At 32.2% G+C, this 26,415-nt stretch overlaps 3 protein-coding genes across 5 annotated transcripts in view; all 3 read left to right on the top strand.

The window, feature by feature from the left end:
• LOC127284386 (tolloid-like protein 2) overlaps nucleotides 1–26,415 on the top strand; it is a 228,910-nt gene that overhangs the window by 23,234 nt on the left and 179,261 nt on the right. For all 3 annotated transcript variants that reach the window (XR_007843472.1, XM_051309786.1, XM_051309787.1), the window contains exon 2: nucleotides 13,110–13,262. Coding sequence is in view for 2 of the 3 variants with exons in the window: in XM_051309786.1 (XP_051165743.1) it covers nucleotides 13,110–13,262 (153 nt within the window). In the remaining variant the exon portion in view is untranslated. The remainder of the gene's footprint in view (nucleotides 1–13,109; nucleotides 13,263–26,415) is intronic.
• LOC127284389 (uncharacterized) lies at nucleotides 648–2,190 on the top strand. Its single transcript, XM_051309792.1, has 5 exons — nucleotides 648–873; nucleotides 1,037–1,303; nucleotides 1,409–1,624; nucleotides 1,699–2,004; nucleotides 2,109–2,190. The coding sequence occupies exons 1-5, from the start codon at nucleotides 805–807 to the stop codon at nucleotides 2,172–2,174; spliced, it is 924 nt and encodes a 307-aa protein (XP_051165749.1). The 5' UTR covers nucleotides 648–804; the 3' UTR covers nucleotides 2,175–2,190.
• On the top strand, nucleotides 2,234–4,340 carry LOC127284388 (uncharacterized). The gene is made up of 6 exons (XM_051309791.1): nucleotides 2,234–2,585; nucleotides 2,663–3,144; nucleotides 3,379–3,534; nucleotides 3,606–3,776; nucleotides 3,914–4,110; nucleotides 4,214–4,340. The coding sequence occupies exons 1-5, from the start codon at nucleotides 2,234–2,236 to the stop codon at nucleotides 4,010–4,012; spliced, it is 1,260 nt and encodes a 419-aa protein (XP_051165748.1). The 3' UTR covers nucleotides 4,013–4,110; nucleotides 4,214–4,340.

The raw sequence follows: 26,415 nt of genomic DNA, 5'->3' as shown, positions 1-26,415 counted from the left end.
TAGAAACAGGAGGTCGAACTACACTCGTTTCCCATAGAGAGCGGTATGTTCGCGACACTGTTCTAGATTGGGAGGAGCCACGGTGAGGGTACAGTGTCCGGTAAACCAATTTCTGTCTTCTGCGCATCTTGAAACGTCTTCTCTGTCTTTTTGACAGATTGTCAAGATTGTTGCAATTGTTGCCAAGGCAATATACATATATTTTATATAATATTAATATTATATAAAATTGTTTATATCAAAATGGTGAGAAAGTGTTGCGTATTAGGATGTAACAAAAAGAAAAGAAGTATGTATTCTTTTCCGAAAAGTAAGGTAAGTAACATAATTTTTTTAATTATGAATTTTATCTTTATAAATTAAATATATTTTATAATTTTATTAAATATTCTTACCTTATTTTCAAAACATAAATTTATATGTTTTTTATTTTTTTCTTTAAAAAATTACCTCAATTTTATATATCTTTGAAAAGATTCAACCAGATAACCACATAACCTTAAACTAAAATTCTCCACGTTGTTCTCATCACAATATAAATTAAATATTTTTTTACAATTTAGTTTAATTTTCAATACATAAATTTTTATACATTAGAAATCTCATTTTAAAAATATTATACAACTTCATCTTTATCAAAATTAATTTTTATTTTGTGTTTTAAAGGAGGTAAATAGAAAGTGGTACGAGGTTTGCGGAAATTTTATCAAAACGACAAACACTGCTAAATACATTTGTCAAGATCATTTTGATGCCGACTGTTTTCATCATGGAGGTGAAAATCTATGTTTAGTCGATGGAAATATGATAGGAACTCCACGAAGACGGCTTTCTTTAAAAGCCGGCAGTATTCCGAGTATTTTTCCCAACAATGTAAGTTGAAATTATTTATTTATGAACTTTTTGTCATTTGACTTCACAAAGGAGTGTGGATTGTTCCATGGACTACTTAGTATTAAAATAAGTACTTTTATCTACCATACAAAAGTATATACTTAGTGAGAACAACTTTTTATATTTATAATTGTACTTTCAGATTCATTTAGATAATCAACGGGAATTCCATAATGGAAATGCAGCTGCAGTTTCCTTGACGCCAAATTCGCCGATATTGCCAAGTTCGGAAATTCAGCCCAATCAATCTTTTGAAATGGAATCTCCAAGTTCAAGAATTTCAGATTCTGTTCAAGACAACCAAAATCTGTTGGCCACACCAAAACGTAAATCGTCTACTGATTATAATGAAAATAATGTTGCTGATCACATTATTCGTCTTCTTGACTCTTCTCCTCTCGAGCGTACTGTAAATATTGATTTATTTAATAATAAATTTTACTTTCAATTTTAACAATTGACAATTTCTGGATGCGGTAATTTTAAGAAGTATAAATATTCAATTTGTTTTCAGTATCAAGTTCCTTGCGAAGAGTCCAATGAAACTTCTTCAGTTCCGTATGCGCTGCAAGATTTGTTAGAAAATTGGAAACTGAGAAATGCAGAGGAGTTTCCAAAGTATTGGACTAGGTACGACATCGGACAGGAAGGTCTACATTTTGGCTATAATGGAGATGCTCTACATCAGTTTACTCGAACAATTACGGTGAACGAAAACATGCAAGTTAAAGTAAGTTTTTGAAAAATAGCGATAGCGAATAAATTAATTTAAAAAATAATAAAATTAAAAAATTTCCTTTTCAGATTAGAGTCAACAATCGCATTTCGAATTTCGATATTATAAACAAGATTTCTTCTATCGAAGATTTACGGTTTTTAATGATAACTTTAATGAGCCTGAAACTTTGCACTAGAGCTGGGACAGCCATTTGCGAAAATGGTGTTTTTTTACCAACACGTAGAAGCGAGTTCTGCAAATCTTGTGCAATTAAAGTTCACAAAGAAAAAGAAAGGCAACGAAGAAAAGAAAAACTGTTGGACAAACACAAAGAAGCAAAGGCAAAGGTCATAAGAAATATTAAACTGAAATACCAACGATCCCGTAAGAAGGTAATAAATTTAATTTTAACATATAATACATTTAAAAACATTCATAAAAATCCGTATAAAAATGTGATGAATTTTATTGATGATATTTAATTATACTTTTATAGATTGATTCTCTGGAAAAGCAGATAGCAGAAGCACTGAGACTAAATTTTCTTGATTATTTGTTTTAATTTTTTTTTAAATTATAATTTTCTAGATTAAGTCTTTGGAAAATCAGGTAGCAGAAGCCATGAGGCAATGTTCTGCTGTGGACGAGCAAGTATTGGAAAAACAAATAGCCGAATTACCCGAATTACCCGAACAGATGCAAGATGTTGTTAAACATATCCTCATGTATGGAAAAGTTGACAGTAAAAATGGAATGCGATATACCAAACGGTATATCCTTGAATGCCTTTTATTAAGCATAAAAAGCAGGAAAGGATATTTGCATTTGCGATCGCATAACATCTTACCGTTACCAACTCCTTCAACGTTAAGAAAATATCTAAAAAACATGAAAGCTCAATATGGATTCGACTTGAGCGTTTTTAAGATGTTAAAGCTTAAAAGCGAAAACATGAAGCCCGAAGAAAGAAGAGGTGATTTTATTTGTAATATTAAGGTTTAATCATTGAGTATTAAAATATTCTACATTAAATAAAAAAAATTTTTTAAGGGGTTCTCGTTTTAGACGAAATGTCTCTGAGCAAAGGAGTACATTTTGACTGTGAAAAATTGTCCGTAATGGGCTTTACGGATTTAGGAGACTATACTCCGGAGCACCAAAAAAGCCAGCGGGGTGATCACGCTCTTGTGCTGATGTTCCAGCCTTTCCGAGGCAGTTGGGTTCAAAATATTGCGGCTTTTCTAAGTAAAGGTGCAGCAAATGGCGAAGTGCTGAACCATATTGTCTTAGAGGCCATTATTTTGTTGGACAATAGTGGATTTCAAGTTGATGTGGTCACAACAGATGGTGGTCAATGGAACAGACGAATATGGACATTGTTTGGACTAAAAAAATATACTGCTGACTGCATTCATCCATGTTCAAAACCTACCGATGAAGATTCAAATCAAAGACGTTTACACTTTTGCAGTGACTTCTCACAACTAGTTAAAAATTTTAGAAATTTTGTAATGGATGACGAAACAGTAGAGGTAATTACTTTTTGTGTGAATAATTATTTTTACTTTTTTGTTTTATACTGATATATAATTTTTATAAATCGGTGCAAATAAGAGCTCAAGAGTTCAAAAAAGGGCTCTTATTTACACCTTGTTATAAAAAGTATCGTTCGTAACTTGTGTTAATATTTGCAGATTTTTAAAAAACACTTTTCCAAAAATCTGCAAATATTCACACACGTTACGAAATATACTATTTTATTTTAGACTCCTGATGGCACTGTAAAAAAGGAGCACTATCGTGCGATCATAAGATGTGACGGAGGAGCAAAACATTTGGGTTTAAAAATTGCCCACAAATTAACTTCAGATCATCTTGATCCCCAGTTCTATCAAAAAATGCACGTACATAAGGCATTTGATGTGAGTTAACTGATGGATTTAATTTAATTAAATTTTATTTCACAAATTTGAATCATCTTAATATTTTTAAGGTATTCTCTGCCAACGTTGCCACAGCTATGGACATTTACAGAAACATGGACAAAGCTTTAAAGGATTGCGATCCGACAATTGAGCTTTTAAGACGCTTTGGTACTTTAATAACTACAATGACATCAAGGTGCCCTTTTAATGGTTTAAAAATTGATAGTGAAGACTATCACGTAAGTATGAATCATTTTTACACTATCCGAAAACATTAAAAAAAATTTGAAATAATTTTTTTGTAGAAAAAAAACAGTCTAGTAAATATATAAATGGGTCGTCTCTAGATTTAATTTAAATTTTTGTTAACTTACAGAATATTATCAGCTGCCGTGAATATCTACAAAATTGGAAAGATTTCGCCAAAAGAACAACCATCGTTTTATGTCCGAAAGTACATATAAGGGTTTTATAATTACTTTAACAACTGTAATTGAAGTTGTTAAATTTTTATCTACTCATTGTAACTATGATTTCTTGATGACTGCCAGACTCAATCAAGATGCACTTGAAGTAAATCAATTTTTAAATAATAAAATCCATTTTCTATTATTATTATTAGTATTATTATTATTATTATTATTATTATTATATTTACATATATATATTTTTATAGGGAATGTTCGGTATGATTCGTAGCTGTTGTGGTTCTTTTGATAAGCCGGACCCTTTATTGTTCATCCAAGTTTATCGCCTTTTGAGTTTTTATTCGTTGGTAAAACCGCCAAAAGGGTCAAACGTAGAAGCCATTGAAATATTTGAGATTTTGCTCAATGAAAGCGACACCGAAGTCCACAAAAATAAAAATGAATGGCTTAATGCATTGGAAGATATAATTGAACGTGGGGAGAACAATGATCCAGATAAGAATAACTATGCCGACGATTACAACGAAGTTGGTGTAAACCAATATGTACAAAGTTATTTTTCTGGATTTCTATCCAAAAAAATTGAAAAATGGACCTCATACCACGACTGTATAAATACAGTTCAAAAAGAAGAAGGAAATTTACCCAGGGACCAAATGATCACTAGTCTTAGCAGAGGATATCTCAAATACCCTTCGGATAAATTATTCAACCTCCTAAACACTTTGGAAAAAGTTATCTTGCAGACACTTGGCCAGGAACAATTGCAATATTACACGTTTCAGCGAATAGTTCAAAATATTTTGTGTGAATCAATTACTTTTGTAGGATGTGAAGAACACAAACATCAATTAACTATTAAAATTATTAATTATTACTCTGTTTGTAGAAGTAAAATTATTTGCAAGACACACAATAACGTGTACAATGAAGCCAGAAAGGAAGAAATGAAATTTCGAAAAATGTCTAAATTGGTGAACAAAAATGATAAAACTGTTCCCAAATCGAAAAAAGCCAATAACAATGGTGAGAAAATTAAAACTATTAAAAAAAGTATAATAAAAAAAAGCCTAATCATACGCAAAAATCAAAGAGAATTTTAAAAAGAAATTACGAAATTCTAAAAGAAGAGTGCAAGAAATAAAAATTATACTACTATTAAATCATTATAGATATTATATATATATATATATATATATAAATTATATTTTATTGTTTTTAAAAGAGAGAAAAAAATTAAAATATATTGTTTTTAAAAGACTGCAAAAAATTAAAATACTGCAGTAATATGTACAGTATATTATATTGTTGTATGATTTTTATTATCAAAATATTTAATACATATATAAAGGACAAATAAAAGATAAAAAAGTAGTGGATATAATTTTATTGACATTTTTTTTATTAAAATACCTGACATCAATTTTATATGTGCATGTTACAATATTTATACGTCATTATTATTATTGTATTTCATGTAATTATAATAATTTCGAATTTCATTTTTTATAAACATTCAATGTTTTGTATGTACATTTTTCCAGAAACAATAATATTATGGACTGTGTTTAAAATTTGTTCCATTTCTTCTTTTCGTGTAGGATTATCAAATTTTATCCATTTCATCAATGCAGAATGGTAGTAAATTTTTACATTTAATTCTAAATCGAAGCAAACTGCTAAATATGTACTGTGATCCTCTTCAACTCTTATAAACATCATTTCCTTGTTTGGGCTTTTTACTGCTACCCAATTTCTGCTTGGCAATTGCAAAGTATCTATATTATTTAAAATTCCATTTTTATAATTGAACTGAATTTGATTCAGCGATTTACTTTGCTTGATTTTTTCCATTTTGATAGCAGAGTCCTATAAAAAAATTTTGGATTGAAAATTCATAAGGATTAGCATTTTATGTTGATAATAAATAATGTTGAATATATATAACAATAAAAAATTCCATTTAATATTGTTTGTTTTAAAACAAAGTATCAAGTAATAAAGTATTAAAAAAAATCAATATATTTAATATTTCTAATTCTAATTCTATTTCTAATTCTTATTCCGATGAAAAATTTTATAAGCATTATAATCAAATATATTGTAATAATTACCTTATAAAGTTTTATAATAACTGAATTTTTGTTGACACAATCCAAGACAAAATTTGACAACAAAACCAAACAACATTCCGATTCTAACCTCACTTCCACAGTATGCGCAGAGTACTTATAATGGTCTATCGGACAGTGTACCTTCTTGAAAGCCAACTCCTATTCTTGGCACTTTCTCAATACATACCCCCACTACCCGAGTTCGACCTCCTGTTTCTAGTCTTCTTGGCGCCAGTAATTCAAGTGAATTTCTGTTATAGAAAAATTTTCTTTTTCTTAGAAACTATGCTGACCCCATTTACCCCAAATTTTAGGAAATTTTCTAAATCTTGAAGTAAATGGGGACAGTCAGTTTCATGAGTTTAAAGCTTATCTAAATTTTTTTCTGCTGCATAAAATTAATTCTGGGAATGTAAATAACAACTTTTATGAAAAACCCGCAAATATTACCTTTTAAAGGAAGAAACTTACGTAATTTGTGAAAAATAGAAATTTTGCCTCCATTTGCCCCAACTGACCCTTCTTATATTATTAATATTATTAATGCATCAGGAAATCCGATATGACGAATAAAATACAAAAAACCTAATATAATCGCTGTTTTTTTGAAAAAAAAATTTTTTAAAGTTATCTAACCTATCCTATTGGTGAATAAAATTGTTGTACTTTCAAACTATGCTTATAAGAACTTTCAATTTCAAGATGGCGGACTCAAAATGGCAGAAAAGCCACTAAAAGAACCCAAAAATTTTTAAATAAACAATTTACAGGCATTAAAAATATTTTTTTAGAATTTTTGTTCAGTTTTTATAATTTTTTCAAATCTTATCCCTTCAGAATACCTCTAAATGCTAAAAATATCGTGTCAAAAAGGTTCAAATACGTTATTTTTAATTTTTAAAAACTGACTTCAGAATTGTAATGAGCGACCTAAAAAACCAAGGAGTAGAAAGATTTATTTAAATTTGCTAAAAAGATTCTTGAAAAATGAATTTTCTCATAAAAAATAGCAATTTTTATACTTAGCTAATTTATAATCCTCTATAATTTTGCCTGCTACACTTATGATTTTTGTTTCACTTCACAATGTTTTCGTTATAGTGGAAAAAATGTTTTATGGATACTGCTTCAAAAACTTTGAATCAAGAGAGGAAAGTTAATAAAAGAAAAAGTGGAAAAATATGTTAAAACTGTGCCGCCAAAAAGTAAAGTAACACATCGAAAATAATTTAAAATTTTTGTTACTTTAGATGTTATAGAACCCAAATGACACATACAAAACAATATAACTAACTCCAATCATCAAAATTTAATGAAAAAAATGAAAATTCTTTTTACGCTAAAAAGTGGAAATAAATGGCTGGACTTATAAAAAAAAAATTTGAGTTGATTTTGATTTTAAGTTATTGAGATGTTATTCTAATACGTATCTAAGTCAGAAAAAAATATATTCGATTTGTATTTTGAATATTTTCTTCTATTCGCCATTGCTTCATCCACTATAAATTCAATTTTTTGTATTTTTTGATCTTAAAAAATTTGTAACTTTTATATTGTAGCCTCTATTGAAAAGTGTTAGAGGGAAAACTGTGTCATTTTAGGAGTATTTTCAGGGAAAAATAGTAGAAAATTAAAAAAAAGAAAAATTAAATTTTTTTTCAAAATTCATTTGAATAACTTTTTTGTTTTAATCTCTATCGAAAAGTGTTAAAGGAAAAAAAAGTTTACTTCTGGTAGTATTTTAAGGGGAAATTAAGAAAAATTTTTTTTTTAAATTTGAGAAAAATTGAAATTTTTTAAAATTCAAAAATTGAATAATTTTTAAATTTTTGGGCGGATTAGTCTGTCCAACGAACTCAGGCTTCATTTTTACATGTTGAAAGAGTGTACCAAATTTCAAAGCGATTCGTTAAGATTTGTTCAAGTTATCGTGGGGACAAAAAGTGTCTACAGACAGACTACAGACGATAGAGAGACGGACAGGTTTTCAAAGCATATTTTTTTGGCATCAGGAGGTCTCAAAACGTGGAGATTCACTGGAATTAGAAAAAAGTCAAAATCGCCTAAAACGAATACTTTCTTAGTTATGATCACGAAGTAATATAAGGAGACCCCATTGTCCGGGAAAGCTGAAGCCGTTTTCTTCGTTTCTCTTACAATTAACAGAGGTGTCGAACCCTAACGGGAAATTTTGATACCTCCGAGATTACGTCTGCTAAAAGTGACATGAGCAATGTAAATATGGAGAATCTCCATGGATATAAACATGATATAATTATTTATGTTGTGTAAAAACACAGTAACGAAGTAAAATTAGTAACTGCAAGTGAATATAAATTATTAAACTGTTTAAATTTTATTTTAATTATGGTTGTGTGATAAAAATATACTTTAATAAGATTTATATTTAAAATGAAACTCATTATTATTATTTGGATTTCTTTGAAAATAGTTTTGTAAATAGATTTATATTTTATATTGCCTTTAACACAATTTGTTTTGCAACCTTTAATGGAACCACTAATCATATTTCCTTACTTTTCTTTAAATTATTTACAAAAACCAGAAAAAAACAAAGCGATATAAAAACAATCAGTTTATGCAGGTTATGTCACGACAGCCATTTTGCGAAAGTTCTATGTGTTAGTAACTGTATGTAGACATTTTGTGTCAGTGTGGGTAACTAGTTCCCAAATTTTCCGATAAGTTCGACACCTCCGTTAATTGTAAGAGAAACGGGGAAATCAGCTTCAATTTTTCGTGGGCTTAATATAGCAGTGGGGTCTCCTTATACTACTTCGTGGTTATGATGAGAATGTAAAAATTACTACAAAAAAACTGACATAAAATCATATTAAAATCCTCACGTGGGATCATATATATCATTGATTTGAACATAAGAAATCATATAGGATTTCATGTAGATTCTGAAATATCTATATATAAGATTTCACATAGAATTATATAAAGGAAACAATATAAGATTTCATATAGGAATTTGCAGTTGGCAGACGGCAGTTTATAAAAATTAAAAATTATTTAATTAAAAATCAAATAATATTACTGAAATTTATCTGAAAAGAAAAAAAATTGTGCTTTGCAATATACCTTATGAGTTAGAGTCTCAGCTTTTATAGTATTCAAGACTGATCTCAACTGTGAGAAAAAAAATTATCACCATCTGGCGGCGTAAGAGTGGAACTATAATACCAGCATTTATACTTGCGTCTTATAGGTTTTGCTGGCATGTACTGCTTTATGCTACTACGATCTTCAAATTTAATCATAGATTCGTCTATGCTTTAAAACTTGCTTTGTTTCCAGTATTTCTTAAAATTTTCATTTAGTAGATTTAGAAAAGGTCGTTCTTTATACAATTTATCATAAATTAGATCACCTCCCAGTGGGCACACTTGTTCCAAAAACGTCTTGAAGATGTCTTTTTGAGGATGTCTTCTGGACTTTGATTTAAGAAACGGCGTAGATAATTACTGAATGAAAAATGAAACACAAAAATTTTTATTTTTAAGATTCCGCATACAAAACAAACCTAAAACTTGTATAAATTGCTCTCACACTGAGCACAGCAGTTCTCAAATTGAAGCATTTCATCAATCTGTCAATTTTGTAGAACAACTCACCTGCCTGAGGGAGCAGACAACCCAAAAACTTTTCCGTGCAATGTTGAACATATGTTTTTTGTTGATCGGAAGTGCACACGCGCAAGCCAGCGCTTGGTAAGGTTGTATAATAAGCAGGAATAGGTACCTCATATACGCGAAGTATGTTGTGAGGAACGTAGGCCTACAGTTTTCCACTAAAGAGGGACGTTCCTAATTTTCCGAGGAGGTAGTGAAACTAATTGGTCATGGAGCCGGTGGGAGATTTGATTACAAAGAGGGGGGACCCTCAGCGACCGAGAGAGTTTGACACTTACTTATTAGCCTTTGACAAAAATACACATTTTTAAACTTGCAAGTTTGAACCATTTTAATTAGGCCTAGGCTATCGTTAACTTTTTTCTTTTATTTGTATTGTGGATCCACGTGAAAAACATTTATGCCGTTGTGCATTTATCTTGGTGATAAACGTTTGTGCCGCTGAGCATATACCAATTGTGATAACTAATTGTGCCGATGTGCACGAATCTTTAATGTGACTGTGATAATCTCACGACTTTGGATTTTTATTTGTATCTTCCGTGCCCGAGAGGGAAGTCTTTGGGTTTTGCACCCAATGGATATTGTAATTTCGAGGGACGCCTCGCACTAAGTTCGCCTCCGATAGCGGAAATTCTAGACTCATTATACTCCAGATCAAAATAATCATCACAGACCTGAGTTGCATCATCACCACAGAGAACTTCGTATAATTGAGTATTTTTCTGTAATCTTATATTAACGAGCGTGTGTTTGAATGAATGCGAATTCGGATTAATTGAATGCATGAGTTTAGGTTTCATCAATACGATCTAATACTACGAGATATCATTCGGCTAAGTGTTTCTTTTACATTGTGAGAAATTTAGATCCCCAATTTCTCTTAATGTGAAACGGTGGAATGATTATCGCCCGGCATCAGTATCGAATCATAGAAACGCGGGGTTTTCCTTTTGAGATTCTTAGCAAGCGTCATCGTGTGTTCGCGTAAATATCGAAAATTTGTCGGGATAATTATTTTTTTTATATATCAACTGTGTAAAATTAAAATCAAACAGCACATTTTCATTAAAGAATCCAAGTTCTATATTAAATTTGTCTTGATTATTTCAAAATACCATTTAAATAGTTTTTTTTGATAGAATATTGTAAAATCATTATTTTCAAATAATTTTTGATTCTCTTATTAAAATTTCATTACAATGTATAACGTACGTTTGTTATACTCTGATAGTAGTGCGTAACTTTAGATTTTTAAGTAAAAATATTAATCTTTTTTTAAAAAGACAAATTTTTTAATAGAAAAGTAATTAAATAAAAATAAGTAAATACAAAATTTATAAGAAAATAAGAAATAAACTGCTGTTGTAATATTACATTTTTAAGACATAAAAATATTTTGTATGTCCAAATTCAGCACCCCTAAAATTGTGGCGTCCGGGGCAATCGCCCCTTTGGTCCCCTCCTAGAAACGGCTCTGGTAGAACATTCGCTTCAGCTGACTACTTTTTAGTGGCGCCAATGACAACAAGTATGGATGATAAAAACTGTCACTCGTACTAGTGCAATGATTCCATAAAACAACTTTAATTTATTCATTTATGTTCACTATATTGCGTTATCGAGCGTAAAGTGCATTGTTGAGAGTTCGACATTTTTATAGAGTTTCTTTTGAGTTTGTGTAAGTAGTTAATTTTTTGTAAGAATTGGTTGATTGGACTAGAGTTGGTAGTAGCATTAATTGTGGAAGAGTTGTATAAATAAAGATACCGCTGTTTAAGAGAAATTATTTGTTCAAAGGTTATAACCGGCTGAAAAAACTTGTACAAGAAAATGTACAAGTTCTTGTACATGTTCATGAATGAACTTGTACATTTTCTTGTACATGTTCAAGTACTGTTCAGAACTTGTACAAGATCTACTTGACTGGTAATAGTCCCTCAATTATTAAGACTCTTCAATTCTGCATGCAAAAAATTATTACGCAGTTGTAAAGGCTTAAGAAAACTACTGCACAGCCTTTAAAGTTTTTAATATAAAAAACAGAAATGAACATGTTCCACATCTGGTTCAAGAAAATGAACATGAAACCTGCACAAAAAATATGTACAAAAACAAGTACATTTTTTTGTCCACGATCTTATACAAGTTCCGATACAAGAACATGTCTCAATTCCGGATGCTGAACTTGTTCAAGAACATTAATTGAACATGTACACCTAGAAAAAAGTTTTTTTGTTTTAAAGAACTTTTCTTTTAATCAAAGAAATTTGTGCATTGTTATAGGGTCAAAGGAAAATTTCTTTGATTTAAAGAAATTATTTCTTTATTTGCTTTTTATTGACTCAAAGGAATATTTCTTTGATTTCACGAAATTTTTTATTTGCATCAAAGAAATAAATGTTTGTTTTAATGCAAAAATTTCTTCGAATGGAAAATATATTTATTTTATTTTGAGATTGTATATATACGTTCGTATTTTGATTAAATTATATTTTTAAAATATTAAATTAATTAAATATTTTTAAAATACTTAAAATGTATTTCAAAGACATTTAATTAATTTAATGCGCATTTTTACATGTAAAATACTGAACAAAACTTCATGGCAGAATTTTGATCACGAAGAAAACAATCAATACACTGCGAGTCATTATTTACACATTTCACATATCACTCGTAAATCTCAAAGGCACGAACAATTCACAAACTTTTTTATTACCCACTGTAAGAAAAACTAAAAATAAATTTAGCTATCAATACAAAACATTTTAGACCATAAATCCGATTATAATTAGCACGCTATGAACACGCTGCCATGAGGCACACACGGCTGTTTACTAATTTACGTAGTCTGCGAAAACGCAGTAGTGGCAACTTAGCGTACTTACGTGCGAAACAAATATTTCTTCGATTCAAAAAAATTTTCTTTAGGTTAAAAAAATCATTCAAAGAAAAAATTTCTTTGATTGAAAACACTCAAAAATTTCTTTTTCGTAAAATCAAAGAAAATTTTTTTAATTCAAACAATTTTTATCTTTGATTCAAAAAGTGAGTTTATAAAAACGATTTCTTTGTTTCAAAGAAATCTTTTCTCTGGGTGTACAAGAAAATGTGCAAGTTCATTAATGAACATGTACAAGAACTTGTACATTTTCTTGTACAAGATGTCATTGTCAAAACTCTGGTGTCAGAAAAGTCTCGGTATAGGGTGTGGGTATTCTTTCGGAGGAAAATTAATAGATTACATTTAAGCTGTAATCATCTTTCGATGTAACTCTGATGATTAAAAAACGACCCTTTCGAATTTCATTTAATTAACACTTTTAATTTACCATATACATGTTAATATTTTTTATTTGTTATTATAGATGGCTTTTTGGGAGATATAGCACTTCCAAACACAAAATATGAAACGGAGTGGCGTCAACAATATCTCAATAAGGGCTATGTCGCTGAGTTGGAAAAGTATAGGAATGAAATGTTAAATGAAGGCCTACAAATTGAAGAAGAGGGTTTGATAAGTAAGTTATTTATTTAAAAATTAACAGATAAATATTAATTTGAGTTTTAAAAATGTTATAGAATATACAAAATCAAAAGCGTAGTGGTTTCCAAATAAAAAAAGCCGTTCTGACAAAACTTAAATTAAAAAAGTTGTAAAAACTACAGATTTAATACTTTCTATGTTGATTTATTTTTGTTATCTTGAAACACTTTTAATTAGTAACATTTATCAAATTCTTTTGCACTTGTGTGAAATTTCCAGACCCGCCTATGCTGTGTATACAAATCTACTTGTATAAAACAACTTTGACAAATGTCTATACGCTATATTACATAATCCTATGTTACTTTCATGATATGTTGCGTGCAAGAAGACTAGAGACAGGAGGAGTAACTTCGCTTGAGTCCTATAGAGAACGTTGAGGTATAATATGAGGGCAATAAAGGTGGCGTACTACGCAAGTAGTCGGTGCAGTAGACTAAAATTGGGCTTCTGCGCATAATAACACATTTATCGGTTTACTTGTGTTTAGTATTCGAGTTCCTCGTGAACAGCGATATCGGACGCACGCGTTGCCTTTGCTCGCAAAAATTTCAAACCGTTCTCCGAACGTTCTGTGCGCATTAGTGCTTTTATCTTGATCTCAGCCGATCTGAGATCTGTGTTAGTTTTTCAAAGCGTAGTTATTCTGCCTGCTTCACAGGCTCTGTGTTATTTCCCAAGTGTTCGTTTTTAGGTTAGAGCCGGCCATCGTGCTGCGCTCGTGCAGCCGAGGCATGGCCTGCGGCGCATCATTGATGGATTTTACAGATCAGTCGTCTACTCTCGACGACTCGGAGGTGGATAGAGCGGCGGAAACTCGTAAACATCGATCGATTTGGGTTCAGCTTCGAAACGAACTCCAAAAACTCTCTCACAAATTTGATATACTCCTGCTCTGCGAATCCTTTTTAAAGCCCAACAAAAGAGACAATCTAAATTCCCTTAAACAATTCAATATAATTAGACAAGACAGAATAGTAAACAAGGGTGGCGGTCTTGTGATTGCCATCCGGAAAAATTTGACCTGCACTAGAATTCGTACTATTTTCACCGTAGAGGACGAACTTGAGACTCTTGCGGTTTCTATTAACTCCTCCTTAGGTGAAATTTTAATCATTTCAGTTTATAGAGTCCCCGGCAAACAAACTACACCCAGATACTGGAAACTCCTTTTGATCATTTTCCAGTTTTCACCTCACTAGGTCTCTCAATTCCCATTTTAACCTTTTCATCCCACAAATATAACCTCAGAGCAATGAATTGGAGTCTTTTTTCCAACAATCTCCGTGAATCTATAGACTCTAATCCAGATCTCTTAAACTCCAATGACCCAGTTTCCGACTACAATAATTTTACTGACCTTATAGACTCCGCAATAAATTCAGTCTGCCCTCAACGCAATGCCATACACAACAATAATATTCACACAGATCGTCCAAGGAAATCTATTGTTCCAGCACCCTGGTGGAATTCTAAATGCGACGAGGCTATAAAGGACAGGAAAATAGCCTTAAAAAGATACCAACGCCACTCAAATTACGAGAACTTTCTCTACTACAAAAAAAAGGAGGCCATAGTTAAGCGTAATGTTAACGAAGCTAGACGTCAATCTTTTCGAGTTTTTTGCGATTCCTTGGACAGACACACTCCTCTCTCTAAGGTCTGGTCTGTTGTAAAATCCTTTAAGAATCGTTTCACACAACCTCAGACGGCCTCATGTTCAGCAAACAAAGAAACAATAGCTAAACTTCACTCTCTAATAGATGAAACCTGCCCTCCTACAGCATATTTCGAAAAATTTCCTAACAACTTTGACAGCGATCAATTTTTAGAAACGCCCTTTACCCTTTCTGAACTATCACTGGCTATTAGATCATGTAGAGTTAAGTCATCCCCAGGTCTTGACAAAATCGACTTTAATACTATCCAACACCTCCCAGATGAAGCCCGTTCAGCACTTTTATCAATTCTGAATAGATTAATCTCCAGTGGCACCTTTCCTCCCTCTTGGAATAACTTCCTCGTTTTTTTTATTGCAAAATCTACTCCAAATAAATTCCGACCTATTTCCTTAGCCTCCTGTCTTTTCAAACTCACAGAAAAACTAATTTACAATAGACTCCTTTGACTTATTGAGCGTGACAAAATTCTCAGTCCCTACCAGTTCGGTTTCAGAAAGGGCAGATCCTGCTCGGATAACCTAGCGCTGATTTCCACAGAAATCTGGTCAGGCCTACGTCAACGCGAATACGTTGGCGCTTTGTTCCTCGACATCAAAGGCGCATTCCCTAGTGTAATCCCGAGTATTCTTGCAGAGGACCTCAAAGATATTGGAATTCCAGAAAAAATAACTCGATTTATATACGAATCCATCAAATGCAAAAATGTATATTTTAAAGTTAACGGCGAAATCATTGGTCCAAGAACCAACACTGTTGGCGTCCCACAGGGAAGCATCCTCATCCGTTGAATTTTGGTATCTATACCAGCTATGGGATTCCTTTTAGCAACGGCGCTAAGTAGCGCATTGCATTAATTAGCACTAAAAAATTAATTTTTTTTTACAGACTTATTGTATATGATAATCAAGATCAACTCCCGTTTGAATTTTGTCAAAAAAATTAATTAGTGGCGTGTAAGATAAAAAACAAAGTCTATCGGCGCTACGAGTTAGCGAATTGGTCAAGATTTTGTTCCAAATCGCTACGGTGTAATCGCTTCGGAGCGTAGCGCAAAGTCACTAGCTATAACACAAATTCAAATTCACTTAAGAGGAGAATACACTGAGTTTTTTTCAAAAAATCAAATTTTTTTTAGTTTTCGTTACCATAATTATTTAAGATGGCGGTAAAAATTGTTTACAATGTATCCAATGGTTATAAAAGGGTTAAAATAAAGTGGTTAACCCCTTGCCTGTTGAAAAGGCAAATTATTATTTCTCAAATGAGACTTGAGATTTGTCTCAATTGACGAGTTTTAAGTCACAATTGAGACAAGTCTCAAGTCTTAATTAAGACAATTCTCAATTGAGACATGAGACTAGTCGCAATTGAGACTTGAGACTCGTGTCAATTGAGACATGAGACTTGTTGCAATTGAGACATGAGACTAGTCGCAATTGAGACTTGAGACTCTGTACTGTACTGTACTGTACTGTACTGTACTGTACTGTAGTGTAGTGTAGTGTAGTGTAGTGTAGTGTAGTGTAGTGTAGTGTAGTGTAGTGTAGTGTAGTGTAGTGTAGTGTAGTGTAGTGTAGTGTAGTGTACTGTACTGTACTGTACTGTACTGTACTGTACTGTACTGTACTGTACTGTACTGTACTGTACTGTACTGTACTGTACTGTACTGTACTGTACTGTACTGTACTGTACTGTACTGTACTGTACTGTACTGTACTGTACTGTACTGTACTGTACTGTACTGTACTGTACTGTACTGTACTGTACTGTACTGTACTGTACTGTACTGTACTGTACTGTACTGTACTGTACTGTACTGTACTGTACTGTACTGTACTGTACTGTACTGTACTGTACTGTACTGTACTGTACTGTACTGTACTGTACTGTACTGTACTGTACTGTACTGTACTGTACTGTACTGTACTGTACTGTACTGTACTGTACTGTACTGTACTGTACTGTACTGTACTGTACTGTACTGTACTGTACTGTACTGTACTGTGTTGTACTGTGTTGTGTTGTACTACCCTGTTTTTAAGTTGTTTTTTAATTAGAAGAATCCGTAGAGTAGCTAAGCGAAGCGTAGCGTAGCGTAGCGTAGCACTACTTAGCGCCGTTGCTAAACGGAATCCCATAGCAGAAATCTCAACTCCATAATTCCCGATGACTGCAAAATATACGAAATCGCGGATGACTGGTCCATTATCTCTCGCTCCGACGATCCAAACGTAGTTATAGCCTCACTCCAAAACTGCCTCAACATTATTTCTGCATTTTTATCCAACAGAGATCTGGAAATTTGCCCTATAAAAACACAACTTGTTATATTTAATAATCAAAAACTCGACACAAACAACCCTCTATTATCCATAACCTTAAACGAATCCTTCATCAAACCATCCATTTCAGCGAAATACCTTGGCGTCTATTTTCACGAAATATCTTCCTCTGATACCCATTTTAATTATCTTTGCGATAGAATCACAAAAATATTAAACATACTTAAAGTTCTCAGAGGCACATGATGGGGAGCAGACCCTTTCCTGTTAATTCGCATCTATGACTCTCTAATTAGAAGCCATATTGATTACGGCTCTCTTGCCGCGAACTTCAAATCCCATAAAAATTTTGTCCGTTTGGAAAAACTCCGCAATCAAGCACTAAGGTTGGCCGTAGGTTATAGGCAAAGCACCCCTATTAATGTTATGATGGCTGAATGCTGCGAACCGCCTTTAAGATCTAGATTCAACTTTCTTGCTAAAAAATATCTCCTCAGAGTCTTTTCAAATTCTATCCATCCCCTCCCGACCAGACTTTGGGAGCTTTCGGAACTCACTATTGACTCCAACGTCAAATTTAATTACCCCCTCCTAATCGCTTTTGAATAAACGAAAGCTTACAGCGAATATATTAGAAGAAAGGACATCGATCCTTACTTCGAATTCCTCTTTGACGATCATTTATTTACCCCGAGAATCATTCTCAATTGGGGAAAGTTACTGCAGGACTCACCTAACACCTAAGTTCTATTTAAAGAACTAATTAATTCTAATTTCCCTAGTCACACACTCTTTTTCACCGATGGTTCCAAATCAGAAATAGACCATGTAGCCGGATGCGCCTTTGTCTGCCCCTCGTTGCATTTAACTTCCAAATTCAAAATCTCTGATTATGCGTCAATATTTTCACTAGAAGCATTTGCAATTCTTTTCACACTGGATCATATCATTAATTTTAACCTTTCTAATACCGTAATTTTTTCTGACTCCCTTAGTGTCCTTAATAATTTAGCTTCTGGACATGCCTACAAAATTAAATCTTATATAATCTTCGCAATAAAAAATAGGTTACATGTTCTTTCATAACTCAACCGCCCAACAACTCTTGTCTGGATTCCCGGACATACAGGAATAGATGTATAGGACGGAAACAATCAGTTGACAGCTGTAACACCCATTTTATAGAATTAGGCAAGATCAAGGGATCCCAATACACTCAGTATTACTACAAACCCAGGAAAAAGCCATGGTTTGCAAACTTTATAGCTCGCAGACTATGGATCACCACAATCTGCCGTGTTAGAGCCAATCATTACAACCTAAATGCCAACCTAGCGAGGAAAAATATTATTGACTCTAGTAACTCCCCACACTGTCCCAATGTACAAGAGGATTTTGATCACGTTCTCTGGTTCTGTCCCAGATTTGATTCCCTCCGTCCGGATTTAATTAAAGCTCTTTCAAGAGCACTAAAATGCCCCCCTCCTTTCAGTAGTGTCTAATTTCTAACTAATCCTATTCCTAGAGTTGTTTCCCACGTTTTCAGATTTTTAAAACACGCTAATTTAAAAATTTAAACCAACAGTTTAATTCCTACTACATTCGTTTTTCTCTTTTAACAACTTTGCGCGCCTAAAATTAATTTTCTCTCTTTACACACTTCAGGAGACCCAGAGAAGCACTGATTTTCACATCAGAGCTGTGTAGAAGTTTTGCCGGGGACCTTTCCCTCCGGACGGATTGAGTAGTCTGGAGCTGCAGGGCCACACATCGGCAAACTTCCCTCTGGATTCCCTCCTTCTCTATGTTCACTTAATTTTTCAATATTTTCTCTCTTTTAATTGCTACTATTTTTATTTCAGTTCATATTTACCACCCTTTTGCTGATTCTCTATCATTCATATTAAGCCTTATTCACATACCATGTCATGGCCGAATATACATACGCGTTGTCGACAGTATGGGCCAACGTCAGACCTTATTACTCTTTAGTATTCTTGGCGCATATGGGTTCTCGCCGTCTGATAAATAAATCATATAATTTGACATAAACAATTACTCGAATGATATTTTTGACAATCTTTCAAGTTATCTTCCGACCTTGATTACATTTTATTTAATTTATTATCAGCTTCTAAAATACAAAAAAAACTTAGTATTATTTTAATGACAAGTACAAATAATATCTTTTAATGCACAGAAAAAACATTTTAGTTGATTTATATTAAAAACAAAATTTTTTAAGTTATTTTATTTTAACAAAATTTAATTGGTTAATGAATATTTTACTTTAAATAAGTAATTTAATTTGAAAACATCTTTTTAGGGTTCCGTACCCGAAGGGGGAACCCTATTAATGAGACTGGTGAAGCAAGGCATGTACCCCCCCCCCCTAGCGGCCACACGAATTTATCTAGATGGCTGAAATTAGGTATACATAATTATTTTGGCGTGTAGATTACAGGAAAAATATAGCGAATCTCATAGGAATTAATTATCATAGCGTTGTCAAGGAAAAACCATGAATTTTTACGAAAAATCCCTAAAAATGACTATGTACCCCCCCCCCCTGGTTGCCACATCTTTTTACATAGAGAGCTCAAATTTGGTACACTTATGTATTTTTACGTGAAAATTGCAGGAAAAATATAGCGAACATGATTCGGATTAATTTACATAGCGTTGTCAAGGAAAAATAAAAAATTTTGAAAAAAAGCGATTAATCCTCCTAGCGCACACAATATTTGACGAAGGCAGTTCATGTTTGGTATACTTACGTATTTTTGCGTGTAGATTACAGGAAAAATATAGCGAGCACAATTGGAGTTGATGTTTATATTGTTTTTAAGGAAAACTCATATTTTTAGAAAAAATCATGGATTTTTCGAATAAAAAAAGAAGAAAATTTTATCCTAAGGGATCCAAATTTATACTTTTTTACGTATTTTTACTTGTAGATTACAAAAAAAATACAGCGAGAACGATTGGAGTTAATTATCATAGTGTTTTCAAGGAAAAACTGATAATTTTTGATAAAAATCATGATTTTTCCTCAAAAAAGAAGAATATTTTATCTAAAGAGTTTCAAATTTATACACTTTTCCTTATTTTTGCGTGTAGATTACAAAAAAAATATAGCGAGAACTCCAATTGTGCTTGCTATATTTTTGTAGTGTTTTGCCATTCTTTATAATTTGCCATTTTTGCCATTTTCTTTTTTTTACCATTTGCTATTTTTTTTATCTTTTGACATTTTTTATTTGTTGATATTTTTATTAATTGGTGAAATCTAAAAAAATCATAAAATTGAAAATGTTAAATGATAAAAAAATTAAAAATTTTTAAAAACTTATGATATGTATTTCCATGCTCACATTACAAGAAAAATTAAGCAAAATTGGAATTTTTCCATCGGCCTTCACACTTTAAACCCCTCAAATTTTAGGATTAGGGGTACGGAACCCTCGGTTTTTATGCGAGTGTAACTCGCACTTGTCCGATTTTTTCTCTTAAATAACTAATGTTATTAGATATTAAATTTATTTTATTAATTCTATAGGGGAGGATGGGGCAAGGATAATTAAGGGGCAAGGATAGTATTACAAAATTGTAGCTAAATAAACAGGCTTTCGAACGATACTATTCTTTTTCCGATGCCTGTTGAATTTTAGCTACTAGATCCAAAAATGTCTTACCTAACTATCCTTACCCCATCCTCCCCTAATAAGAATAATTCTATAAAAATATTACCAAAATTTATTTCGATTATTTAAGAATTATCTAACTAATTGTAAGACAAATTTTTAAAATTTTATTTAAGTAGGACAAATTTCTAAAATAAATTCTTTAAGTTCCATTTCTATAAGTTTTGGAAGTATGATGTAAGCAATATATTAGAATTTAAAATTTTGTCACAGTTTTTAGTTTTGACGCTAAAAAAAATTTCAGGAAATAATTAATCAAGTTTTACAGATTTTTAAATAAAATTTTTTATTAAATAATAATTTTTGAAGGGGTAAAGTTGAAATTAATTAAATTTCAAGTCATTTTGAATTAAAATTTTTATAATTTTATTCACTTATTTTTTAAAAATTAAAATTTTAGTTAAAAATTTGTTAAATAATTGAAATAAAAAAGATCTAACGAAGATTTGCATTGTATAATAAAAGACCGTAATTTGTTTAAAATTTTGTAAAAAAATTATTTAAAAAATCGCATTTTATTAAAATAAGTCGAAAAAATCGTATTTTTTAAAAAAAAATTGGAAAATGTCGTATAATCCGAGACCTGCAATTTATATAAAATACCTTGAACTGCAGTTCGAAAATTCGCAAAGAACGGTAATAATAATATTTTTTTTTTCAATTTATACTCCTGTCCTATTGGCCTAACGCTCTCGACAAGAGTCCCCGAGGAATACTTTTTGATTGGAAGCATAACCCTGAAAATTATTCTAAATTATTAACCTAGTGCGCCTACAGTACGACTTTCGACGATAGGAGTACTCGCATTTGCCTGGACCACCCGTAATGGGTTTTCTCGCCAGAGGAGTAGGAAAACTGTAGAAAACCTCTCCTGAGTACAACCGGCTTATTGACAACCGAGTTCCAGCGTTGTGAATCGGACAATTAATCGACAATCCACACCGTTGTACCTCGGCGTCAAGCCTACGCTCGGTATGTCTTCACGTGGTGAAAACACATCCGGTCACTGCGTTCACAAAGGGTAACCCATCTTTGCACTAACCGTGCTCAGAAGTGCTTAACCTCATCGAACGCAGACCAAGTGTTCTCAGCACCAAGCCATTACCGGCGGTGGGTAATAATAATATTATTCTGATTAATAATAATAATAATGATTTTTAATAATATTATTACTTATAACCTCTCTATTATAACATTGCCTTGTGCGATTAGACACATTCTCTTCTACTATATTATAGCTTTATATATACTTGCGTATATATAAAGTAAACCGTTTTTGGTTACCGCACGAACTACCTTTGCAGAGAGAATCTTCCTTCATTGCCCTCTCTTTCGACGACATCCCCACCACCTGAGTTACTCCTCCTGTCTCTAGTTTTCTTGGTTGCGTGACATGGGGAAGACGGACCCATTTACGGAGAGGGCGAATGTTTTTAGCACGACTCGAGCACTGCGAATCACTCAGCCTTTACCCTCGCACCTTCGGCGCTTGGGCTACAGCTTCGTTCATCTCAGTGTTCGACTCGTGCTACGAAGTTGTAGCTTAAGCGCCGAAGGCGCGAGGTTGAAGGCAGTGATTCGCAGTGCTCGACTCGTGTTAAAAACATTCGTCCTCTCCGTAAATAGGTCCCTCTTCCCCATGTTAAGCAATATACTATAAGGAATCCTTGAAATTTTTTTAAACCGCAAAACCGAGGGGAAATTTACTAAGGAAATCAAAAATCGGTAGAGATAGTCTGTGTAAGATTCTCTTATTAATTTCTAAGATTTCTTCAGATATCTACGCGATTACCTGAGATTCCTAGGGACTGCCGGCTCGATTACCGGCTCAACTGCCAATGACTGCTTACATACTGGGACTTATATATATTAAAATGAAATTTTGGATTAGCTTGGTAAAAAATCGACTTTGATCGACTTTTTATGTTTATAAGTTTATTAAATATATCAAAAACAATCACACACTTATTAAAAGCGCATTTAAAATAATTTTTTAAATCATTGGTAAAATGTTTTGCATCTTAATTTAATACAAATCAATTTTTTGTGAATACAATAATTAAATTTTGAAAATTGCTTGTACGCAGTTATTTATAAAAATCAAACTCGTTATAATTTTACAAAAAGTGTCTCGGCATGTGATAACGACACTATACATAGATGTGATCATTAGTTGATAAATACTTCGGGCTTGCTCGGTCGCGTTCGGCAGATGTCGGCTGCCGAGCCGACTACTGTATCGAGACTCCCAGCGATTTATACTAAGATTTCCTGAGTTTTCGAATGAGACTTCCCGGGATTTCTATAGATTTCGAAAATTTCTTAAACTATTCCTATAATTCTAAAATCAGGAAATCGTGATTTCTGAAGTGAATTTCCCCTCGCGTAAAACGACAGGAAAAATCACAAATGTAACGTGCGCATGCAATGCACTCCTCGACCGCTATTGAGAGCGCAAAACACGCGGTTTAATTTGAATAATTATTAAATATAATTATCTTATATTAATTAACTATAATAATCTGCGTATTCTTTAATTCCTTCATTCCGTCCGCATCCCCACTATCTTTTTGGCGACAAAGAAAAGAAGCAAAGGAGGGACAGAAAACACTAAAAAAAGAATATTCTTATTTTAAGAATATTCGCCACATAAATAGGCGCCAAGAATATTTTCTTAATATAAGTGGGGAATATACTTAAACTAAGAATATATTCTAAGAATCTTTATCGAGAATATATTTTTAACCTATTAAGACGTTCTTCTTATATTAAGAATATATTCTTAGATGAATAAGAATATAATATTCTTGGGTTTCTGGGAATAATAGTTTGCATTTATATTCTAAATTATAATTTTTCAATAAATAATGAACAATTTATTTTGTAGTTATACAGAAGAGTTTTTATTTTGTTAAAAAATTAGTAACATTATTTATAATAAATTACATTACTTTATAAAATAAATTTGCAATTTGCAATGACGAAGATACAAAACTATATTCAGTCTTTTTGAACGTAAAATTAATATTTTTTTGATAAAAATATATTAATTTAGAAAATGTATACATTTGAAAATTGAAATTTCGAAAGTACATAAAACTATTCTGTCTTTGGAAGTAAAACCATAAAATTACAATTTTTGTTTGTAAATATACGTACACAAAACCATAGATCAAAAAAGATAAATACACGTAACTTACGATTATAAAGGTACACTTTTTTCTCAAGTTACTGTGCATGTTTTACTTAAATTCTATGTTTCAGACAAAGGTAAGTATTACCATCAGCTCCTGTTTTAGGAAAAATTGGGTAAAAAGAAACTAAGTCGTTAGGTGATTTTACAAACTAATCATTACTTGGTAAGATTTCATAGCATTGAAAATGTTCGTTAAATCCTACACTGCAGAGGCCAGACAATACGAAAAGAACCCCAATGTTATCATTGGGTTTGATAATGAATTTTAAAATTCCGAAAACCGGTAAATCCTCTTGGTAATCAATAGCTAAAGCCATACTGGATTTGTACAGAGTACTACGAAAAGTCGATTCTTCAACCACAAAAAAATTGTCATGTGCAATCGGTAATAGAGGACGAAAATTTAAGTATTGTTCACAATTTACTAGATGCATTTCTCTCGAACTATTTTCAAAATTTGGAACAAATTTTTTTTTCGAAAATAATCTGGTGCAGAAATTCAATGAAAATATTTTCGCAAGCGTTAATGGTAAATTTTTTCGACTGGTTGTGATTTTTGAAGGCAATTTTACAACTTGACGATGATTGCCTTCGAATCTCATAGTCCAAATGTGAATGAGGGGCCCTAACAATTTTCTTATTTTGGGGTAGTGAACCATCAGATGATGCTTAAGTTTCAAGGTTGTACAAATAATTCGTGATGATCAGCAATGAGCGCAGCAAGATATTCGGTAGAGTTCAAGTGAATCAGGGCATAGTTGAAATATTGAATTCGTTCGTTCAAAAGATCGAGAGATAAAAACCCATAGAAATTAATGAGCAAGTCGAGTATGATACATAAATCATAATGGCATACGCCTTCTAGAAAATCGTGCATTAAGTCTACATACAGATTGAACATAATGTGAAAAGATAAAAAATATTTCAAATACATCGAGATTTAATTCCAGTTTTAGTGTAATCATTAGTTAATACGTCTTGTTCGTAATTGTTTACAGTACGTAGTTCTTGAGGATCTTCACTTTTTTAAAATTGAGATAAAAGTTTGTGCAGTTTACAAATTAATTTTCGATTAATGAGAGCAAGTTCTGTGGAAGACAGGCTATTTGATAATAAACGGTGCCAAGTTTCTGATTTCCGGAATGAGAGCCTATTTCACTGTCAGGTTCAACGTCGTCATAATAAAAGAACAAGAGAAACTATTTTGTTTTCAAAATTAGATTCAATCTTTTTCCATAAAAGACTTTGAATGATGTTTGTATAATCGCGAGAATTTTTTAAAATTTCGATATTATTTAGAATAGACGGTAGTACTCCTGGTAATTCAAGAAATCCTTTCAATACTTTCTGCATTGGAATATACTGACCATTCGATTCCACACGCCTTAAAATGGGATTACCGTGAATATTTAAAACCTTTTCATCAGTATTTATATGATAAGCTATTGGACGAATGTAGCATGAAGTTTTTTCTAAAGCACTTCTTCTAAGCCAATCAGATTCTAAACCTTGAAACACATTTTCCAGTGATGCAAACTTATTATCTAGATCATCAAGATCTTGTGGATTTTGATTTGTTCCTTCTAACATTAAAAAGGCCATAGATTTAATAATATCTAAAACCAGATAAAAAATAGTTATTAAAATATTCTTGAATGATTTCTTGAATATGAGCTCCATTCAGAGTACTACTTGCATTCAGCTTAACTACTAAAGCAAGGGACGACTGAAAAAGGGAATTTTTAAAGGTTAGCACAGTGACAGGTTCTAACTCCGGATTTTCATCTTCTGCAACCTCAATGGGATCAGCGACATTAATTTCCTTATTATCAGGAACGACAGGCACGTCAGGTACGTTTTCGTTTAAATTTTCTATAGGAACTAAAATCTCCGGAACATAGTTTTGCTCTAAATGTTTTTGAATGATTTTACAGAAGTATAAATAATTAATAAATGATTGCACAGATCTTGAGCAATCGGAATTTCTGCTCTACATTCAACGCAACGATACATTATTACTTTAACACTGTTTTTGGTTAGAATAGAGACCTCTTAGGGAACTTATCACCGTTATTACCCCGGGAAATTTTTTGTCTTCCCGAAGGTCAATTTCAAAAAAATACTTTTGAATAAAAGTGTAGACTGCGTGGCTCTCTGTCGGATACAGCATATCAAAGACAAAAAATGCTTTCAAGCATGTGTCTAGCGCTTTAATTGAACTGTGGAAATGATACCTGATATTGTTAATTTGCGCATAACACGC

The sequence above is a fragment of the Leptopilina boulardi genome, unplaced genomic scaffold, assembly GCF_019393585.1.
Source record: "Leptopilina boulardi isolate dan_hultmark-lab unplaced genomic scaffold, ZJU_Lbou_2.1 LbouV2_324, whole genome shotgun sequence".
NCBI classification, from domain to species: Eukaryota; Metazoa; Arthropoda; class Insecta; order Hymenoptera; family Figitidae; genus Leptopilina; species Leptopilina boulardi.
Note: the sequence above shows the minus strand (reverse complement) of the source record. Positions and strands in the feature narration are given on the sequence as shown.